Genomic DNA, 23,008 nt, shown 5'->3' with positions numbered 1-23,008 from the left:
TGCAAGAGTTCTTTTACGTGTCATTAAATCTACCGATACGAGGCTGACGTATTTGAGAACCTTTAAATACCACCGGACTGAACCGCGATCGAACCTGGGGTTAGAGGGCCGGCGCCTCAAGACGCCTCAACCGTCTGAGCCACTCAGGCCGACTTTAATAGAATAGCTACTGTGTCAGTTCGTAGACTGACCAATGTTTATCAGTCTACACTAAATGTTGCAGGTCGTTATTTCGGTACTTATACATTCCTCAACTGAAATTAGAATACGTTACTGATTCAAGCGTTCTTACAAAAACTACAGTATATATATCGAACTCCGTAGAGAAAGCATGCAAGATCTCGAATAGAGCGGAAGTACTTATGCGCTGCTGCTTCTTCCCGATGTTATTCAAGACGCGGTCACTTACAAACTGATTATTATTTGCAATACACCGCTCTGATATATATAGACGTCATCGCCTACAAGCTGTAACCTGCACAAGTGCACACGACCGGTGACCTTACTGCCAACAAGCTATGACCTGCACAACTGCACATGTCACCGCCGACAAGCTGAGATTTGAAGTGTTAGAGACGAATGCTGGGATGGTTGCTAACTTAAGACCACGGTCACCTCTCACCGAATCCTAGCCCTACTACAAATACACGCGCTACTAGACACTGCAATGACACAGGTTATCAAAGAAATTCTACATACATACAAGTACACGAGGCTGATGACCACGATATATTCAAACTTATACATAAAGCAACAAGGGCTTTATAAAACTACTGTTATTGTTAGAGCATGAAGCGAATAGTTAATAATAATAATAATAAAAACTCATGTATACTTCAGTTACTCCATACTTATTAACACACATCGCCAAGCGAAGAAAAGATCAGTAAAGGAATGAAATGAATACTTACAGAAGGCTAATTTCAGATGTCACGTCTAGGATGTCGTTTCTTCTCAAGGTCACCACGTCACTAGTACATACATAATCCTCCTCGCGTTTTACTCCCTTTTTATAAACGACATTGAGCGCTGGAATATTAAAGGTGCTAAGTAGTCATATTACAGTACACCAAAGCCATTTTAGTTAACATTTTAGTTAAAACAGAATTTTGATCTCCTAATATATCGAGACGACACCAAAAAGATACTGTATTATTATTAAATTAGTTGAATTACAAATATTAGAAGCATGATTTTATTATCAAAATAGGCTGGACATGTCAAGTAGTTAAATGACCTTGGTCTTCTTGCTGTGCAGTTCTGTAAGAGAAAACAAGTTAATATTTATGTTACGTAACTCAACCGTAGTAGGCTATGACTGCTTATAATAATTATACTACTACTACTACTACTACTACTACTACTACTACTAATAATAATAATAATAATAATAATAATAATAATAATAATAATAATAATTGCGGCCAGTATCGAGTAATCGGGGGATAGTAGGTTCGAGTCCCCACTGTCGGCAGTCCTGACGATGGTTTCCGTGGTTTCCTATTTTCACATCAGGCAAATGCCGAGGCTGTAGGCTACCTTAATTAAGGCTACGGCCGCTTCCTTCCAATTCCTAGGCCTTTCCTAACCCATAGTCGCCATAAGACCTATCTGTGTCGGTGCGATGTAAATAACATTCCAGCCAGGGAGTGGCTAAACACACCCAGAAGAACAAGAGGCTCGAAGCTTTGCGGAAATAAAATTGCGCGCAGGATTACAGTGTGAGACCGCCACGCAGTGCGGCGAGTCACCGGCTGCTACTAACAGGAGAGCAGAAGGAAGTAAGAGTACAAGGTAGACCAGTATGAGGTAATGAGTTAATACACGTACGTCCTACTTCCTTCGTGTATTAACTCATTACCTCATACTGGTCTACCTTGTACTCTTACTTCCTTCTGCTCTCCTGTTAGTAGCAGCCGGTGACTCGCCGCACTGCGTGGCGGTCTCACACTGTAATCCTGCGCGCAATTTTATTTCCGCAAAGCTTCGAGCCTCTTGTTCTTCTGGGTGTGTTTAGCCACTCCCTGGCTGGAATGTTATTTACATCGCACCGACACAGATAGGTCTTATGGCGACTATGGGTTAGGAAAGGCCTAGGAATTGGAAGGAAGCGGCCGTAGCCTTAATTAAGGTAGCCTACAGCCTCGGCATTTGCCTGATGTGAAAATAGGAAACCACGGAAACCATCGTCAGGACTGCCGACAGTGGGGACTCGAACCTACTATCCCCCGATTACTCGATACTGGCCGCAATTATTATTATTATTATTATTATTATTATTATTAGTAGTAGTAGTAGTAGTAGTAGTAGTAGTAGTAGTAGTAGTAGTATAATTATTATAAGCAGTCATAGCCTACTACGGTTGAGTTACGTAACATAAATATTAACTTGTTTTCTCTTACAGAACTGCACAGCAAGAAGACCAAGGTCATTTAACTACTTGACATGTCCAGCCTATTTTGATAATAAAATCATGCTTCTAATATTTGTAATTCAACTAATTTAATAATAATACAGTATCTTTTTGGTGTCGTCTCGATATATTAGGAGATCAAAATTCTGTTTTAACTAAAATGTTAACTAAAATGGCTTTGGTGTACTGTAATATGACTACTTAGCACCTTTAATATTCCAGCGCTCAATGTCGTTTATAAAAAGGGAGTAAAACGCGAGGAGGATTATGTATGTACTAGTGACGTGGTGACCTTGAGAAGAAACGACATCCTAGACGTGACATCTGAAATTAGCCTTCTGTAAGTATTCATTTCATTCCTTTACTGATCTATTCTTCGCTTGGCGATGTGTGTTAATAAGTATGGAGTAACTGAAGTATACATGAGTTTTTATTATTATTATTATTATTAACTATTCGCTTCATGCTCTAACAATAACAGTAGTTTTATAAAGCCCTTGTTGCTTTATGTATAAGTTTGAATATATCGTGGTCATCAGCCTCGTGTACTTGTATGTATGTAGAATTTCTTTGATAACCTGTGTCATTGCAGTGTCTAGTAGCGCGTGTATTTGTAGTAGGGCTAGGATTCGGTGAGAGGTGACCGTGGTCTTAAGTTACCAACCATCCCAGCATTCGTCTCTAACACTTCAAATCTCAGCTTGTCGGCGGTGACATGTGCAGTTGTGCAGGTCATAGCTTGTTGGCAGTAAGGTCACCGGTCGTGTGCACTTGTGCAGGTTACAGCTTGTAGGCGATGACGTCTATATATATCAGAGCGGTATATTGCAAATAATAATCAGTTTGTCAGTGACCGCGTCTTGAATAACATCGGGAAGAAGCAGCAGCGCGTAAGTACTTCCGCTCTATTCGAGATCTTGCATGCTTTCTCTACGGAGTTCGATATATATACTGTAGTTTTTGTAAGAACGCTTGAATCAGTAACGTATTCTAATTTCAGTTGAGGAATGTATAAGTACCGAAATAACGACCTGCAACATTTAGTGTAGACTGATAAACATTGGTCAGTCTACGAACTGACACAGTAGCTATTCTATCGAAGTCGACCTGAGTGGCTCAGACGGTTGAGGCGTCTTGAGGCGCCGGCCCTCTAACCCCAGGTTCGATCGCGGTTCAGTTCGGTGGTATTTAAAGGTTCTCAAATACGTCAGCCTCGTATCGGTAGATTTAATGACACGTAAAAGAACTCTTGCAGGACAAAATTTCGGCACCTCAGCGTCTCCGAAAACCGTAAAAGTAGTTAGTCGAACGTAAGGCCTATAAATTATTATTATTATTATTATTATTATTATTATTATTATTATTATTATTATTATTATTATTATTATATTGAAACAGATTAACTATTTTCTCTTAAACTTCAAGGCTATCAGCCTCACTAACTCACCCTCTAACTGTTACTTTAGGTTTCTAGGCAAAAATAGCATACAATGTTATAAATGTGAATCTGAATATACTTTAAACAACTTTTAGAGTTAAAAGCATGTCAGGGTGAAAACAACCCTTAACTTGAAAAATTAATATCTCTTAAACAGCTGGTCCTAGAAAATTAATGTTTAGCTTAAAAAATTATCAAAAATAATTCTTTAACAGATGATATACACCAACCCACCCCCTAACTATTATTTTAGGTTTTTGGAACAAAAATAGCTTAAAATGTTAAAATTTTGTATCGGAGTATACTCTAGATAATTTTTAGAATCAAAATCAAGTTGGGGGTGAAAACAACCCTTAAATTGAAAATTTAATATCTCCTAAACCGCTGGTCCTAGAAATGAATGTTTAGTTTAACAATTACTAAAAAATAATCCTTTAACGGATGCTATAGACTAATCCACCCTCCAAGCATTATTTTAGGTTTTTGGGGTGAAAATAGCTTTAAATGTTGAAATTTTGTTCTGGAGTATATTCTAGATGACTTTTAGAGTCAAAAGCAAGTTAGGGGTGAAAACAACCCTTAAATTAAAAATGTAATATCTCCTAAACGGTTGGTGCTAGAAAATTAATGTTTAGCTTAAAAATCACTAAAAATAATCCCTTAACAGATGATATAGACTAATCCACCCTCCAACCATTATTTTTAGGATTTTGGTTACTAATATTATTATTTTTTAAATTATTATTAAAAATTGTACCTGATATATTGAGTTATGTACCAGATTAATTTTTTTCAAATAGTATGTTTTTCTTTTTACAGATAATTTAGTAGCTGTGTGACTACGTTCTCTACGTAGATACTCCAATTGACTACAGCAGTATCCCCTCTCACAGCTGCAGGTAGCTATACATATGTTATTAATTATTTGAACTAGTGAGCTTAAAACAGATGTCTTTTCCTGAAATCATAACATTAAAAAATTGTTATACATAATATATGCTTGTTCCTCTAAAAACTATATTGCGCGGTGCCCTTTACGAAGGGAGAGTAGACCTCTGAGACATACTTGTCATCCGAGCTTGCAAACCTCGTTGGTATGTCAACGATGAGAGTTTACGTACAGCATTGTAGTTAATTTTAGTTGAGCTTGTCTTCCACATACATTTTGTAAGGTATGTGAGCTTTGATCGGTCGATGTTAGAACCCTCTCAGAGGGGCGTAGAGAAACTTGCTACACTTCGGTCGGACGGGACTACAACCGTCGCAGTGGTGTTAATGGTAGTTTTTCTACATTCTAACGTCCTGATTGGCTTACAACACATATACCTTCAAAATGTTGCTATTACGATATATATTTTTCAACTCAAGTCAGTCATATTTTACATCAAAAAATTATGCTTGTTCCTCTAAACTTAACTATACTGCGCGGTGCCCTTTACGAAGGGAGAGTAGACCTCTGAGACATACTTGTCATCCGAGCTTGCAAACCTCGTTGGTATGTCAACGATGAGAGTTTATGTACAGCATTGTAGTTAATTTTAGTTGAGCTTCTCTTCCACATACATTTTGTAAGGTATGTGAGCTTTGATCGGTCGATGTTAGAACCCTCTCAGAGGGGCGTAGAGAAACTTGCTACACTTCGGTCAGACGGGGCTACAACCCTCGCAGTGGTGTTAATGGTAGTTTTTCTACATTCTGACGTCCTGATTGGCTTACAAAACATATATATTTGAAATATCACTGTTGCAAATAGTTTATAAATCTGTTAAAAAGGCTATTTTGTAGGGCTTAATATTCTTGTGAGATTAAAAAGTTCACAGTGTTATATTTATTACATGTATATATGTAACTTCTAGCCTACACATAGTGCATAAAGAGTAATGAAGTAATTTGTTGAAGAAACTAAAAAATGTCATTTATTCAAGACATCGAAGAGGCAGTGCCTGATGGGTAATATATGAAACATATAAAAGCCAATGTTGCGTGCTTAATCACTAGTCTGATGTTGGCTACTAACGTGTTCACTTCTCCTTTCAGAGTGCACCAAAGCTATTCGACAAGAGATTCAGTCTGCTGTATAATCATCAATTAGGTGCTAATTACGTTAAAGACCGCATGGATTTCTACTGTCGTGAATAAGCACTTGTCTAGTATCTAATCATCAGTTTGCTGACAACTACTGAACTGAAGAAATCATTTCCTAAGTAACCAGTATGTTCCAGTGTGATCTGTGTGCTAAAGAGTTTTCAAGACGTGATAACCTTCAGCGTCATAAAAGGATTCAACATAACTCAAAAACTATTGTTTGTGTTAACTGTACTGACACATTCAACAGACATGATAATCTTGAACGTCACATTAACTCTAAACATGTGCAATCAACATCTGTACAATGTGAAACCTGTAAACAATTCTTCCATGATACGAAAGAGCTTCAGTCTCACATAGCAGACGTACATCAACAGGAGTGGTTATATAATACTTCAGAATCATCGAGTAAGAAAGAATCTACACAAACCGAGAGTAAATCTCAGCAAACTAATAAGCGGAAATATACCAGTTCTGAATTGTGTGAAGAAAGTTGTACTCCAAAGAAGATAAAACGATTTCATGATCAAGGTGTTGAACCAATAATGACACATTGTAACGTGTGTGATGCAGATGTACTTATCTCCAACATTCATGGTCATTTACGGAGCAATATGCATAGAAATAATGCATGTAGTGAAACGGATGATAAAAACATAGAGGAAATCAATAGTGCTTTTAAATGTCGAATCGCAAGTTACAGGCTTCGCAGTAGTGAAAGAACTCAGAGTATTGAAACGTTCTTTAAACGTGTTCAACCTAAAGTACTTTGCTTACTACAAAATGCGCAAGCGAAGCACAAAGCCTTCAAAGTAAATTTCGAGCTGTTTGGATCATATGTCAAAAGCAATAGCGAAGGTGAAATTACAGATATTAAATCCTTCAACAGTGAAAATAAAATTATTAGTGAATCAACAACTTTCTCCACAGTTTACCAACATTTAGTAAGTGTTATTATTTCCAAAAGTGAGGACTTTCAAGAAAGAGACTCAGGATGGTCATTAGCTAACGTGTTATATCTAGAGGTCAACATTAATAAATACAATCCTTTGCGAGGATCATCATACATTGATTTACCAACATGGATAAAGAAGAAAAAAGCAGTAGTAAATGTCCAGAATAACGACCAGGCATGTTTCGCATGGGCAGTGTTATCAGGATTACACCCAGCAAAATCTTCATCTGCTAGAACATCATCGTATCCCCACTATTCGTCACGGCTGAATCTTGATGGATTAGAATTTCCAATGCAGTTAAAAGACATTAGACGCTTTGAAAAGCTAAATAATATTAGTATTAATGTGTATGGAATAGAAAAGGGTAGTATAGTTGGTCCTTTGTATTTTACGAATGAAAGGAAAGGTACGCATATCAATCTACTGTACATAGAAGATGGTGAAATTTCTCATTATTGTTGGATAAAAAATTTAAGTCGACTTGTTTGTAGTCAGTTATCAAAACATGATGGTAAAAAGTGGTTATGTGATGGATGCTTACAATATTTCCAAAATGAGGATCTGTTAAATAGACACTCCAAACAAGACTGTAATCAAGTGTGTACATTCTTACCTACTCCTGAAAAAGCGATTCTAAAATTCGAAAGTTATAATAAGCAAATGGAGGTACCGTTTGTTATATACACTGACTTTGAGGCTGTACTGAAGCCATGTTCACTGAAAACAAGTTCATCAGATCCAAACATATCTTTTACCAACACTACTCACATACATGAACCATATAGCTTCGCGTATTATATCAAGTGTAGGTACGATAGCTCACTAAATAAGTTTGAGCAGTACAGAGGAAAAAATGCTCCTGAAATGTTTATGAAAATGCTTGAGAGAGATGTAGTACGTCTTGGTCATATTTTAAATACTGAAATTCCCATGAAACCTCTTACTGAGGCAGAGCTACAACAACATGAAAGTGCTACAAATTGTAGTATTTGTGGGAAAGAGTTTTTAGAAAATGATCCCAAGGTCTTTGATCATGACCATTTGACTGGATTGTATAGATTTCCTGCCCATAATAGCTGTAATTTGAAGTATAAAATTCCTAAATTCATCCCTGTTATACTACATAATTTATCCGGTTACGACTCGCACTTCATTATTAAAGAATTTGGAGCTTCAGATGAGAGAATTGACCTGATCCCTCAGAACAAAGAGCGATATATTTCATTTACAAAATTCTTAAAAGTGAATGATAAATATACCATCAAACTAAAATTTATTGACTCATTACGCTTCATGCCATCAAGTCTTGATCAGCTTTCCAGTAATTTACACTCAGAACAATTCACAGAAATTCGGCGCTTCTTTCCGAACGATGAGGAGTTTAATTTAATTAGACGTAAAGGTGTATTTCCTTACGAATTTATTGATAGTGTAGAGCGTCTTGAAGAACGCTCTTTACCATCAAAAGAGTCATTTTACAGCTCTCTAAATTTAACTGAAATTACTGAAGAAGACTATTTTCATGCACACCGTATCTGGGAACAGTTTCGCATTCAAACGCTAGGTGAATACTCTGATTTATATCTAAAAACAGATGTTCTATTATTAGCTGATGTTTTCGAAAATTTTCGTGATGTTTGCATCAAAACATACAACCTTGACCCTTGTCAGTATTATACGGCACCGGGTTTAAGTTGTGATGCTATGTTAAAATACACACAGGTGAATATGGAATTACTAACTGATCTTGACATGGTACATTTCATAAAATCAAATATTCGTGGTGGTTTAAGTCAATGCTCTAAGCGATTTTCTGCGGCTAACAACAAATATATGTCTAATTATGATCCAGGTAAAGAGTCAAAGTATATTGTTTATCTAGATGCAAATAATCAGTACGGATGGGCTATGAGTCAATATCTACCACTAAATAGTTTCCGCTGGCTATCGAAAAGTGAAATTGAGAATTTAGAGGTTCAAAACATAGATGACGAAGCTGACAAAGGATACATTCTTGAAGTTAGTCTCCAATACCCGAAAGAGCTGCATGAATTTCATAATGATTATCCATTTTGCCCTGAGAATATAAAATCTCCATATATCACATCAAAAACGAACATGTTAATTGCAAACTTAAATGATAAATTTAAGTATGTAATACACTACCGTAACTTGAAACAATGTTTGCAAAATGGGTTGAAGCTTACCAAAATTCATCGGGTTCTTGAATTTCACCAGTCACCATGGCTAAGACCCTACATCGATTTCAATACTAATTTAAGAATGATGTCTACAAATGCTTTTGAGAAAGACTTCTACAAACTCATGATTAATTCAGTCTTCGGGAAAACTATTGAAAATGTTGATAAAAGAGTAGACGTAAAATTAGTTACAAAATGGGAGAATGTTGGTAAAAGATGTGGTGCAAACAACTTAATAAGTAAACCAAACTTCCATAGCTGTGCAATTATTCATGAAGATTTAGTTGTAATACAAATGAATCGATTAAAAGTAACCTATGACAAACCAATCTATGTAGGTTTTACAGTTCTTGAATTATCCAAAACACTCATGTACGATTTTCACTATGAATATATGAAGAAGAAGTACGCTGAAAATGTAAAGCTGCTCTACACAGACACTGATTCTTTCATATATGAGATTAAAACAAATGACATTTATAATGATATAAAACCAGATCTAGACAGGTTTGATACAAGTGACTACCCAGAAAATAATGTTTATAACCTCCCACGGGTTAACAAAAAAGTTCTTGGGAAAATGAAAGATGAATTCAAAGGAAAACTCGTTAACAGTTTTGTAGGCACTAAAGCTAAATCATACTGCATTATACCTGAAAATGATAAAGTAATTAAGAAACTGAAAGGCATTAAGAAGAATGTTGTTGAGAATGATCTGAGTGTAGATGATTATAAGAACTGTATTACCAATAGTTCACTAGTACGGTATTAATGAAGAAAATGTATGTTTTTAAAAGCATTAATCATCAGCTTTATACTCAGTTAATAAACAAAGTTGCTCTAAGTAATGATGATAATAAGAGATTTATTATACCTAACTCAACAGATACTCTAGCCTGGGGTAATAGTCTCATTGACCATTATTACTTCACATAGGTTTACATTTAGTTTATGTACGGTAATTTTGTTTTGTTAGATGAAGTGTACTTGTACAACATTGTTGTAGATACTGTGTTATCAATAATGTAAAGTGATTAATAATGTAGTAAATAAGATTATACTGTACAATATGCTTTTCACTGATTTATATGTATTTGTAATAAACATATTAAGAAAAAACTCTCTTCTTTTTATAGCGAATTCCATCTCCTTTGAACGCGTCATTGAATATCCGTTGAATACCTCCTTAATCACCTCTGGAATGCTCCCTATCGCATTCATCTTAACGGCCTGGCGTAGGGAAGGGCAGCTTGCTAATTGAACGCCTGTTATATACCTCCAATTGCGTAATCGTAACGGTCTGGCGTAGGGAAGGGCAGCCTGCTAATTGAACGCCTGTTAAATGCTCCTATGTCATTAATCCTAAAGGCCTGGTATAGGGAAGGGAAGCCTGCTATTGTAACGGTTGTTAAACACTCCCTATCCCATTAGTCCCAATAGTTTGGTGTAGATAAAAAGTACAGTCTTCTGGTTGTACACCTGTTACGTGCTCCCTATATACTTAATTCTAATAGTCTGACGTCGGGAAGGGCAGCCTGCTGAGGAGGAGGAGGCTCCAGAACTGTCACAAACACACTACTCATAGCATTTCTCGGGTACTTGGCACATACTGAAATTCTGGTCCGGACAGCACCTTTGTGATCTGAAATCACACTGGTTTTTATGCAACTTACTCTCCACCATTGATCACACCCTCTTTTTCAAAATACCCATGAGCACCTTGCCTGGTAAACTGATCAATGAAATAACCTGATAGTTGTTGCAATATTTCCTTGTTGACTTGCTTTTAGACAGGTGCAATTACTGCTTTTATTCAATCATAAGGTACCTTGTTATTAATATTGTACGTTAATCCTATTATTCTGTGAAGTCATATTATCCCTGCTTTCCCATTTTATTTAACCATTTCAGGTCTAATTTCATCTATTTCAGCTGCTTTATGACAATATAGTTTATTTATCATCCTTTTCACTTCCTTGATCATAATTTCACTGCCATCATTTCTCCTCCCTGTGAATGTCATTGATCAGGACTTCAACAAAATTTTCCTACATTGAGAAGATAATCTTTATAATGGTCCCTGGGATCTACTGTGAGATCACTTGATTTACCCAAAATACTATTCATTTCCCTTTTCCATCCCTTTACAATATTATTTGTTACAATCCAGAAAGGTTTCACTACTGCTCGTCCAAGTCTTTTCAGGTTATTACTGAAATCTTCTGACAATTTCTTCTTGGATTCTACAATGATTTGTTCGCTCTCCTTTCTTTCATTTACGTCTTGGATGCTCGACTTAAGTTGTGGGGAGGCCAGATGGCAGATTTCTTTTCTTAATGAATGGTAGGCCACATTATTCCCACTTTCACATCCTCTCCCCACTAATGCACAAATACATCGACACACTCAGCTGTCCCTAGGGCCACATTATTTGAGAGGCTGGGAATGTGTCCCTGACCCTGTGCATCAGTGGCGAGTGCTGGTATCAAGACGTGGGCTACCACTAGACTTAGGCTACCCCTTTTCGATAGTTGGTTTAGGAAATATCAAGCCTTAAGCATTTGGAGCTGCATCCAACAGCCAACGGAGCTGCCCGCTGTGTTGTCAAGGCTGCTTCACAAGCTGCTGCCAAATAAATGATAAGGGTGGTTTGAATGTGTTACCATAGTTTACTTCTCTAGAATAAAGGGTGGCTAATGTAGCAAATACATATGATTGAATGATGGCTACAGCTGATTCCAGCATTATTAGAAGTATTTGGGCAATAAGTAGAATGGATAGTGTAGAAAGAATTAAGGAAGGCCCAGTATTCCCTAAAAGAGTTAAAAGGAGATGACCTGCAATTACATTGGCAGTTAAACGGATAGCTAATAACGGATCAAATATTCATAAATCAATGTTTGTAAAACAAAGAGTTATTCTTATCTTTGTGTCACCCCAACAAACATTCTCACATCAATTGTTATAGTATTGGCCTCAATTCTCTCCAAAAAAACCATTAATGACCGAGAAAAAGCTTCCCCCTTTGAGTGTGGATACTCAACACCTGATCAATCGAGTTGGTAGCCTAAGGTTTAGCAAATTGAAGTCCAGCTTTGAGGCTAAATGGATAGAATGCTTGCCTTTGCTCCGACGACCCTGGTTCAATTTTCAGAATCAACCCCCTTATACTGTTAATTCCCCTGGCTTGGGAACTGGGTGTTTATGATGTCTTCGCCATTCATTTTATCCTTATTAGGTCACCACCAAGCCTATGTAGATGCTATGCACCATTATTATTATTATTATTATTATTATTATTATTATTATTATTATTATTATTATTATTATTATTATCATCATCATCATCATAATCGTTAAATAACAATGTTGAATTTTATAGCGGTCGTTCCCATCGTTCAATGGTTAATTATCTTCCTCGGAAGATCAGTGGTGGTGTCCGACCCATAATCACGGGTTCGATTCCAACCAATGAAAGAGAACACTAAATCTGAAAGAATGCGTTTCATTTTAGCAGATCTACCAATAAAAAGAAAACTATATTACTCCTATAACAGCAGCCTTGCAGTGTCTTCCTACAAGGATGTAGAAGTAAACGGGAGTGAAATACCAGCACTCCGTTATCTATATATTTAAGACAGAAGGATGGGATGAGGCAGTATATACGATGAGTAACGCATGGTGATAGTTAGCAGTGGCGATTTGACGGACCGAAGCCTAGTACAGCTATCCTTCGCCGGTCCCCGCACCTGTAGGCAGACAGCAGCAAGCTGCGTGAGGCGAGTCGATGGGAAGGGACAAGAGTCTGGGCTGCAATATCAGTCTCCGAAGCCTTGTTCTCAGAAATACGTGCGACGTGTTTTCTCATTGCTTTCAAGGTTTGCAAATGGAACGATGTGTCAGATGCTTACAATATAATGTGCTTTAGATTTCCATTGCTCGCATTTGAGGTTTGGGCTTTACTGATAGCCTTGGTAGCCCTCAGTATACGCCACTGCTGTGCATGCTGTTCTTCCCTGGTCTTTAGGTTGACACAAGTTGGGTTATGTGTATAACTAAAAACAATTTTTCATAAGAAATGAATTTCCTAGTTAGTCCGTATTGTCAACTTTGACAAGTTAGGAGTCCTTAATGGTTGGGTCATTCTACCTTTACAATACTACACAACTTTATTCCTTTTTTCTACTTAAAAAGGGGACATGTAGATGGCCGCGTGAAGTGCTAGACCGGAGAGTGTTGCTCCGATAAATAGGTGATTTATTTTGGTAAGCTCTGTGTTTTAGACATATCTACTGCTGTCAAACTGATGAACGGTTACAGACTTGATATAAATTCAGTGGCGTGTGATTGGGCATAATAATTAACTAGCAAGATTCTTGTCGTTAAGTTGAGGTGAGCTAGAACTTCACAAGTGAAGTTAAGACAAGGCCTGGTACATATCGCATATCTCAACAGCAAACTTTATAACTATAGCATCAATGAAGGATGATTATTACTTCGGTATTGCACATTGGCAATACAAGCAGTGCAAGTGTTCAATGAATTGAAGTGCAATGCAATGGATTCCTGATAACGGGTTTGCTATACATGTGAAGTCAGAGTGCTATTAAATAGTGCCTTATAAAGTGGTGCAATACGATAGTTTTAATGTTGACATTAATATTGTATAAACTCTGTCTACTCCATAATTATTTATTGTTCTGTTTTTTTCTCTCTTGATTTTATATGAGAACGTGAGAGCACTAAGAAAGAACCAGTTATTTAACGTCACAAGCAAGTTTTTCTTCTCGAAATTGTACATTGTATCTCACTCTCGCAAAAGGACATACACTTGCAATGAATGACAAAGTATATTTTACCAGTGTTCCAAATAAGTCCTTTCCTTATTACTCACTTTTGAGAAGGAACATTCGCCTGCAACGAATGCCAAAGTATGTTCTACTCTGAACAATTGTGAGACTCCATGGATTGCACAAAAATGCATTCTTAGAGAATCTACAAAAGTGATGGAAAGGAATGTTGTCATGCATGTTGGAGACGTGCACCAAAAGGAAAACACAGTAGAATATGATAGGTGCAAAGAAAAGACACATGAAAACTGTACTGGTTTCATTGGTCAGGAAGTGAAAGATCTAGAAAGAAAAAATCATTAAGATAATATGGCTGTGTGAAATATGGAAACCAGAGGCATTGGATATGAATAAATCATATGGTGTGATAATAGCCTCCCCGGCAGAGAAGATAGAGTACTTGTCAAAATACCTTTTGGAAAACATGCAAGAAAATACTGAAATTATCCGCGCGATATTAATGAAGAAGGTTGAAAAGGGGGGAAATGACGAAAAGGAAAGTGAGGTAAGAGAGGAGAAGGTTCCTTTAGGTAACTGGAAAATGGTGCATGTAAATCCTGTCAGGACAACTGTAGCAGCCGAGGAGGAGAAAATACATGAGGAAGAAAAGGTCAGCAAAACTAGGGAAAATACAAATAAATTATTTAACCAAACTGGGATGAACAATGAGTCTACTGAAATAACACTAACACTATGCTCAGATATTAGACAAACAACCAAATTAGACACCTCTGTAAGAAAGCAAAATATGGAAGAGATGATGGAAGAGTGAGTTCAAGAAACAGAATGTAACACAGCAGGAAACAGACCCATTACATCACCTACATCAGTTGTAAAGGGAATATCCAAACAATCTCAGCGCACTATAAGACATAATAATGAAAAAGAGACCTGGTCTGTAATAAGGAAAAAACCAACAAAATCTAAACAAAACAATGAAAAAGGCACTCTTCAGAGATGGTGTCAAGAGGGAGGAAAAAAGGCAAAAGTGCAATCAGTGCAATGGAGAGTAATGTATGGCTACAAATTTCCAGATTAACACCGGATATAAAAGAACAATTAATAGAAACATACCTATGGGGAAATGGTATTGTTGGTAACAAAAGCTGTCAGGTTCTAGGAAGAAGGCAACCTGATAAAGCTTTCAAGATTGGGGTTCCACTATGTTACAAAGAAATGGTCTATTCGGAAGATTTCTGGCCTACAGGCATTAAATTTTGCCCCTTTCAGACACCTTGGGCATTTAAAGGAATAAGAAACAGCGATCACTGACGATTGCATAAAGTTATTGAACTAGAATATAGGAGGCCTAAAGACAGTAGCAAGAATTATGCCTGAAGACACATTTAACCTGTCTGACATTTGTACCCTGACAGAAACATTCTTATGTGATGAATCAAAGACAAATATCGATGCATTCTATAATTTACATAATATGGCAAGACGAGGAGAAAAAGGCAGACCAATGGGAGGGGTAAGTTGCCTAATCAAACCTCACTTATCTCCTTTCAGAATAATATACAAAGAGGAAAATTTATTGATTGTTGAAACAAAAATATGTTTCATAATTATGTATTGGATACTTTCATCTAGACTGCACATCTGTAGACATCATAGACACTTTATCTCATGCTTTCAGGGTAATCCCTCCTAAAGGAAAAGTAATCTTAAGTGATGATTTCAACTGCCCAATAGACAAGAAAACAAAGAAAACGACAGAAATACTGGCTTTCATTGAAGAAGAGCGACTAAATCTAATAAATAAAAAGAACGGCATGAGTGCTCTGGATTTAGTATTTACATGACGGTTTACAATATGTGGTCAGAAACAATTATGGAAAACAGATGGGGCATTGATAAGGAATCATATTCTGATATCAACAGAACTTAAACAGGAACAGGAATTAACAAGAATGATAAATACAAATGGCATTAGTCTTAAATTAGACAAGAGAGCTTTAGAAGAGCTGTCTGAACTACAGGAAAGTATACAGTTACTCGTTGCAGAAAATAAGTTAGATGAAGCAGATAGGACCATAGTAGAAATTATTAAGAAAGCAACTGTTCAGATTAGACCAAGAAGAGCAAAAATGATAGTTTGACACAGAGTGCTGCCAGAAAAGAAAGGACACTCTAGCCATTTAAGAAGGCTTGAAACATCAAAATGAGAGGAAATCTTGAAGAAATATCAACGCCAAGGGCAGGAATACAAAAGACTAATAAATAGCAAGCAAACAAGATTAATTGAAAAAGAAGCTATTAGACAAGCAGAAGCTGGCTTATGGACAAAGCAGCCAAGATTCACAATGTCCATTCCCATGGTAAGATGGGAAAGTCATTTTAGTAACATTTTATCACACAAGGAAATGAGACCAGATTTTAGAGAAGAAACATATTTGAATGAAACAGAACAGAAGCAGTGATGACTACCAAATGGAGACAAGCAAACCCGAAATTACATGTCGTGACTAGGATGGTGGTGCACGGGTTCCATACCAAATTATGCATAAATAAGAAGTATCACATCCCCAGCAGTGATTGTGGGTGTGAACTTAGTAATGAATGCTGTAAACGCTACCACATTCTAAGTTTTAAATTACAATCAAAAAGTATCTGTGAATATTCAAGTTTGTAATGCAAAATTTTGGACACTTAATAAAAAAAGGGGGACGTTTCATCTCTCTTATATGAGACATCTTCAGCCTTGATACAATTATTATAAAAAATACATAATATTTATGATAACAATCTAAAACAATGACTTATCAATAAATTTAGGAGTTAATATGATTCAGTCAAATCATGAATAAAAATAACTGAAAGCAGCATATTGTTAAAGTATCTTGTGATGAAAATATTATGTTATGAAGGTAGACTGATGAAAATTGTAAGATGCATTGGATTTATAATTCTTAAGTTAAAAAGTTCAATATTAGAGTAAGAATGTTCTGAATACAATAATATTGTAGTATGTGACTAATTGAATTCATTACAGACTTATTGATATTTTGAAGTACATATGTTTATAGTGGAATGGGACTTATTTTATCTAGGTGAAATTTCTTCAGTGTACAGGTTGCATTGCCAGAGAAACCATTTGATTCCATATATTGAGGATTGTGAGAATTATTCTAAAAATAAAGAAAAAAGGAAGGGGTATAAGACCTGAACAAGTTCTAAGATAAATTAATTTTAAAGTGTCTGAGTACTTACTTCTTAGCCCTGTTCTCCTCTCTCTCTTGCCCGGCTGACCTGTGTGTGACCTTGTGCGGAACTGTTGCTTGCTGCTGATTGTATGCTAAGAGTAGTATGCTTTAGAGTGGAGGTGAGGGGAGTGGTAAGAGGAGGAATTGAACAGGAGGGGAGCAGGACTGAATATGTTGATATTAGTTGTTTTCTGAAAGAAGATTTTTATAATTTCTTCGACAAGAATATTAAGGGTTTCAGAGATTTTGTTTTGTTGTTGTTAGGGTTATTCCTTTGGTCAGTGTTAATGAGGATGTTCTTGTATGTTTTAGAGAATGCAGTTGTTAGCTATTTTTAAGATAGATCTAATAATAAGGTTATTGTTTTTATGTCCCAGTAACTACTTTTTGACAGTTTTTGGAGACACCGATGTGCCGGAATTTTGTCCTGCGGTTCTTTTGTGTGCCAGTAAATCTACTGAAATGAGGCTGACGTATTTGAATACCTTCAAATACCACCGGACTGAGCTAGGATTGAACCTGCAAAGTTGGGGTCAGAAAGCCAGTGCCTCAACCGTCTGAGCCACTCAGCCTGGCGATAGATAGATCTTGTTCAATATTAGAGAAGGAGTGATTGTAATCAGACGTGACTACTCACAGCCGAAAATCTACCATATCTCTTGGCATTAACATGTTCTAAGTAACGAGTTGAGAAACTACGTTCTGTCTGACCATGTAACTCGCTGGGCAGAGGATGCAAGTTAATTTATAGACTCTTGAATTTGTAAATCTGAATCTAGTATTAGTGATGGTTAAAGAACAAAGTGAAATTATTATTCATGGTTTTAAATGCTATAATGAACTTCTATTTTTTTAAGAGATTTGTAATTTGATGAACATTCTCAGTATTGTACGTAAATGTAAAGTAGTTATCTCTTTCTTTCATTCTCAATTCTCTAACAAGGGTAGTCACAGGTTTATTTTTGATTTTGTTGACAATTTTACCAATGAAGTTCTTGTGAAAACCGTTCCTGATAGCCAAACTGTAGATTATACTCATCTCCTTCTTTAAACTACTAGCCGATAAAGGGACACCATATTTTCTATGGACTAAACTAAAGAAAGTTGCTCTTTCTCTTGGGCTTCAGGGTGGAAAGAATCATGTTGTAATATATTACTGTCTGTGTGGGCTTCCTGTAGATGTTGTAGGTGAGCTTTTTGTTAGTTCTAGTAATGGTTAAATCCAAAAAATGTAGTGATTTTTTGACTTCCAATTCTAACATGAATTTTATAGAAGAGTCTATTTGATTTAAAGGATTCAAAACTATTTCACCATTAGAGAGTTTCTGGTAAATGATTGTAAAGATGCCCACATACTACAGTATGTTCAGAAGATGATTCCCTCTATCTTGTTAAATATTTTAATTTTTCCAGGTGGTGAGTATAAACTTCAGTAAGTATACCTGAAGCAGGTGCTTCCATAGGGAGGCCTTCCTGTTGGTAAATTAAATTATTGAATGCATATTAATTATTAGAAAGGACAAATTTTAGGATGTTTATGAATTCATGTCTTACTTAAAGAGCTGTGTTTACAAAGATTGTTCTTAATGAGGTTAATGTTTTTTTTGTTTTTTTGACAGGTATGTTAGAGTACAGTACATATTAGTTATATCATATGAGTGTAAACTATAGTGGGATTGTAATATGAGATTTGAGGAAATTTGACAAAATTCAACTGAGTTTTTGATAGGATTCTTTTAAAAATATTTACAGTGTTTCTTCAAATATGTATGGACAAATTTGGATACTTTGTAGGTGGGACTATTCTTATAGTTAATAATGGGTCTTACAGGAATGCCATTTCTGTGAATTTTTGGCATGGCTCTTGCTAACAGGATACTTGGGTTCATATTAATTAGTTTCTGAGTTTCATATTCACTCAGAATGAAAGTGGTATTTTTTAAAAATTTGTCTTGGAGTTTCATACTCACTCAGAATGAAAGAGGTACTTTTTTTAAAAAAATTGTCTTAATTCTCTTTGAACTCTATTGGTGGGATCTTTTTTGATCTTTGTGAACAAAGTATCTCAAAAAAATTTCAGTTTTATCGATGTAGTCCTGCTTATACATGATAACCGTGGTATTCTCTTTATCGGCCTTAATGATTATTAGATTGTTCTCTTTGATTTTATGTTTAAGATTATAAAAAATTTTTTTAGGAATTTGGGGAGTTTTTGGGTTATGTGAATTGATTAGATTAGGTAGTTTTTTTGGTACATCATATCTAATTTCTTCTTGTTTTTCCGAAGGCAACTTAGACATTGCTCGTTCGATTTCCACTACCGTGGTTATTAAGTTCTTTGATTTATTTGAACTGGGCCAATTATGTTTTGGACTCCTTTCCAGGATATCAGTTTCAATAATGTCAAAGTGCAATTCCGTTAGGTCTTCAGAATCATTCACTTTTTGAGGATAGCTACTTTTTAGTTTCTTATTGTGCAGGAGTCCTTCTATTTTCTTATCTAAAATATCTTGTTTCTTGGAAAGGATGTTATGGATTTTGATATTAGCATATCTCTGGAAGGAGTCCCATTTTAAAGTAATCAGCGTCAAAGCAGCACTTAGATGCGCCACATTTAACTGAGAGTTCAATAGTGATTTTTTCTTGTAAAGAAATTATATTTTATCTTTGAAAGTATAAGATTAAGATAACATACTTACTAGTCAAGGATATCCTCCCAGTTATTGCGCAGAAAATTGAAAGCTAGGGAATGACCCACCACGTTATTATTCACTGATGCAAAAACTCTGAATCCGTCCTGCTTACGTATTATGGACTCATTTGATAACATCCAGTTCAAGTACCTGCAAAATAGCCAACAAAAAAATCTATAAAAATTTGAATATATTCAACTGCATAAGAATGTGGCTGTCACAGAAGATGACTCTTTCAAAATCCTCCTATTTGAAATAGGATGAACATATTGTGCAGGTGATAGGATTTGGTCACTGGTTTACACAGCTTATGAATATCCTCGAATTTCAAGAATGTAAAATATTTCTTTGCGGTCAAATGTTGTGCGGTTGAGTGTACATAATACTTAAAGAGAAAGAGCATATTGAAACAGCTGGGTTTGAAAATGGCTTGTTCCAGGTGGGTTCTCACAATGGTGATAGCTCCCCATAAAGAGGCAAAAATAAATATGGGCTGTGATTTCTAAAAATAGTAATCATAGTAATTCCTTTCAGGAATTATGTCAGAAGATGAAACCTGGGTGCATGATTTTAAACCAGAGATGAAGAGCCAATCAATGGAGAGGCATCATGCAAATTCGCCCCTAAAATAAAACTAATGGCTACTGATTTCCAGGATTTGGAGGACCTTCTTTTTGTGGATATCATTGCTCAATGAATGAACATTAATTCTCACACATATTTGGCAACCTTAACTGATGCTTGACTAATTTTTGTTCAACCACATTAACATCAGCAGAATGTTTTGCTGTTGCATGACAACGCTTGATCACATGTCAGGCAGGAAATCAAGAGCACTAACCAAAGACTGGGATGGACAATATTGCCACACCGAGCTTATAGTTCTGATTTTTCTCCCTCTGATTACCATATTTTATGCAAGTTGAAGGACTCATTTCATGGAAATAGGTTTGAAGATATCGACTCCAACATGATGGTTGCTACACACAGGCTTAAATGTGCCTGACCAGACTTCTAACATCCCCACATACATGTGCTCATTCCGAGATGGTATAAAGCAGTTGAAAAGGACAGATATTATTATAGAAGCGGATTTGTGTGCTTGATGGATGTAACATATACTGTAAAAATAACAGACGTGTAGAATAAGAATTGGCTTTGTCAAAAAATTATCTGTTTGCTGCAAAACTCCTTTTAATGCTTCCAGAAACTATCATAAAAAATAACTGTTTTGTGTATACCAGCTGGATATCATAAAGCTGGCAGTGTTCAGAGTGGTACATTGCAAACTGTGATAATCATGGGAGTCTGAAACTTCATAGAATGTTAATTAAGTAATGTACTTGCAAATTATGTAAAACAAATAATTGGTTCCAATTATTGCCACCATGTGAAAACAAAACATGAAATTTTCCATAACTCTGATGTCAGTATATTCTTCTTGTGTCACTGAGTAATCATTGTGTTAGTTCCTTGGTGGCTTGGTGATGCCTGTTGATGATTCCTTTTGTGAAGTGAATGTTCGTTGATAAATAATTAAGAAGGTTGAACTTTTCTGTGTGAAATGCAATGAATATTGAGAAGAGATATTGCGCACTGCTAGCAAAGCTGTTTTACCAGAATGACATCAATAGCAAAACTGAATTGCAGGAATACTGCTGACAGAAACAGCTGAGAAGAGGTCTCATATCAATTAATGGGCTAAAGAACATCATGGAGAAATTCAAGGAAACAGGCGAATCAGGTGTCGCATCAGGAAGAGAGCGGCAGCCCATCTCCATGGAAGTTTTTGACGAAGTTGCTGCACCTCACCATGCAGCACATACCTGAAATTCTGCAAGTACTGCTCGAGCTGTATCATGTGAATTATCTCTCCCCTGGTCAACAGTTCGCAAGATTTTGTGGTGAACTTTATACTGGTATCACTACAGTATTCATACTGTGCATCAATTGAAACTGAAAGATATTCCACAATGCCGTGAGTTTATCCTTCAGTTTTGGCATGCATGGAAGTGGATAACATGCGGCTGGGATATGTTCTGTGAACTGACAAGGAGCATTTTACTCTGAACGGTGCAGTGAATATCCAGAACTACCACATAAGGGGTTAGACTCATCCACATGTTGTGCAGGAACAACCATTGGTGTGGTTTCAAAAGCTCTTTCATTCTTGGTCTGTTTTGCATTGAGTAGATGACGCCCTGTAGGCCTGATAAGTGTACAGTGACATCCCCTGTGGGTGGGGACAGTAGAATAACACTCATGGTATCCCCTGCCTATTGTAAGGAGTAACTAAAAGGGGTCCCAGATGATCTTAACTTGGGAGCATGGATTGGTGACAATGGGGCCCTTGACCTGGCATTGCTTCCATTTGTTTGTGCCAGGCTCCTCACTTTCATCTATCCTATCCAACCTCCCTTGGTCAACTCTTGTTTTTTTCTGACCCCAATGGCATTAGAGCATTCAAGGCTTAGGAATTCCTTCATTTTCACACCCTTTGTGATCTTTATCTTTCTTTGACGATACCTTCATTTCTTGACGTGTCGGATCCCTTCCGTTTTCCCTCATCTCATTAGTGTTTATAGAGGATGGTTGCCCAGTTGTACTTCCTCTCAAAACAATCAACCACCTGTACAGTGACATCTGCACAGTTGTAGGGACCTCATTATGCAACACGTGATTCCAACTTTGTAAGAATGCAACTATGACCACACCATTACTTTCATGCAAGATGGGACAATACGTCACTCCACGAGTGAAAGATTTGCCAGAGAAATCTTCAGTATTGACCACGGCATCTCTAGCCAGTTTCCACATGTGTGGCCTTCAAGATCCCCTAACCTACACCCATGTGACTTCTGGTTATGGAGATATTTGGAAGATCATATCTATCAGGGACATATCCAGTCTCTGCCTGATCTAAAGGCTAGCATACAACATGTCACTCTGATTTCACCAGATATGCTGCAAGCAACTGTAGACCATGCTGTGTTAGGGATGCAGCAAGTTGCTGAGTCAGGAGGCCATACTGAACAGTTTTTGTAACCATAGTTCCTAATAAACATGCCAGAACCACCATTACCATGTGTTTGATCTTTCCTGCACCCATACCACATTCTGACTGCTTGCAGCACCATATTTTTGCCTGGCTGCAGGAATTGGA

General features: G+C 36.6%; 1 protein-coding gene and 1 long non-coding RNA gene across 3 annotated transcripts in view; one reads left to right on the top strand and one right to left on the bottom strand.

Annotated features, from left to right (window-relative positions):
• LOC136884362 (aminopeptidase N) overlaps window positions 1-23,008 on the bottom strand; it is a 386,248-nt gene that overhangs the window by 42,411 nt on the left and 320,829 nt on the right. For both annotated transcript variants that reach the window (XM_067156506.2, XM_067156496.2), the window contains exon 13: window positions 19,852-19,995. In XM_067156506.2, the coding sequence (XP_067012607.2) occupies window positions 19,852-19,995 (144 nt within the window). The remainder of the gene's footprint in view (window positions 1-19,851; window positions 19,996-23,008) is intronic.
• Window positions 2,424-8,549, top strand: LOC137497066 (uncharacterized). The gene is made up of 3 exons (XR_011017630.1): window positions 2,424-2,753; window positions 4,671-4,750; window positions 5,889-8,549. It is a non-coding gene; the product is annotated as an uncharacterized lncRNA (long non-coding RNA).

Source organism: Anabrus simplex, chromosome 1, assembly GCF_040414725.1.
Source record: "Anabrus simplex isolate iqAnaSimp1 chromosome 1, ASM4041472v1, whole genome shotgun sequence".
In the NCBI taxonomy this organism is placed as follows: domain Eukaryota; kingdom Metazoa; phylum Arthropoda; class Insecta; order Orthoptera; family Tettigoniidae; genus Anabrus; species Anabrus simplex.
The sequence above is the reverse complement of the archived record's forward strand: the minus strand, read 5'-3'. Positions and strand labels throughout refer to the sequence as shown.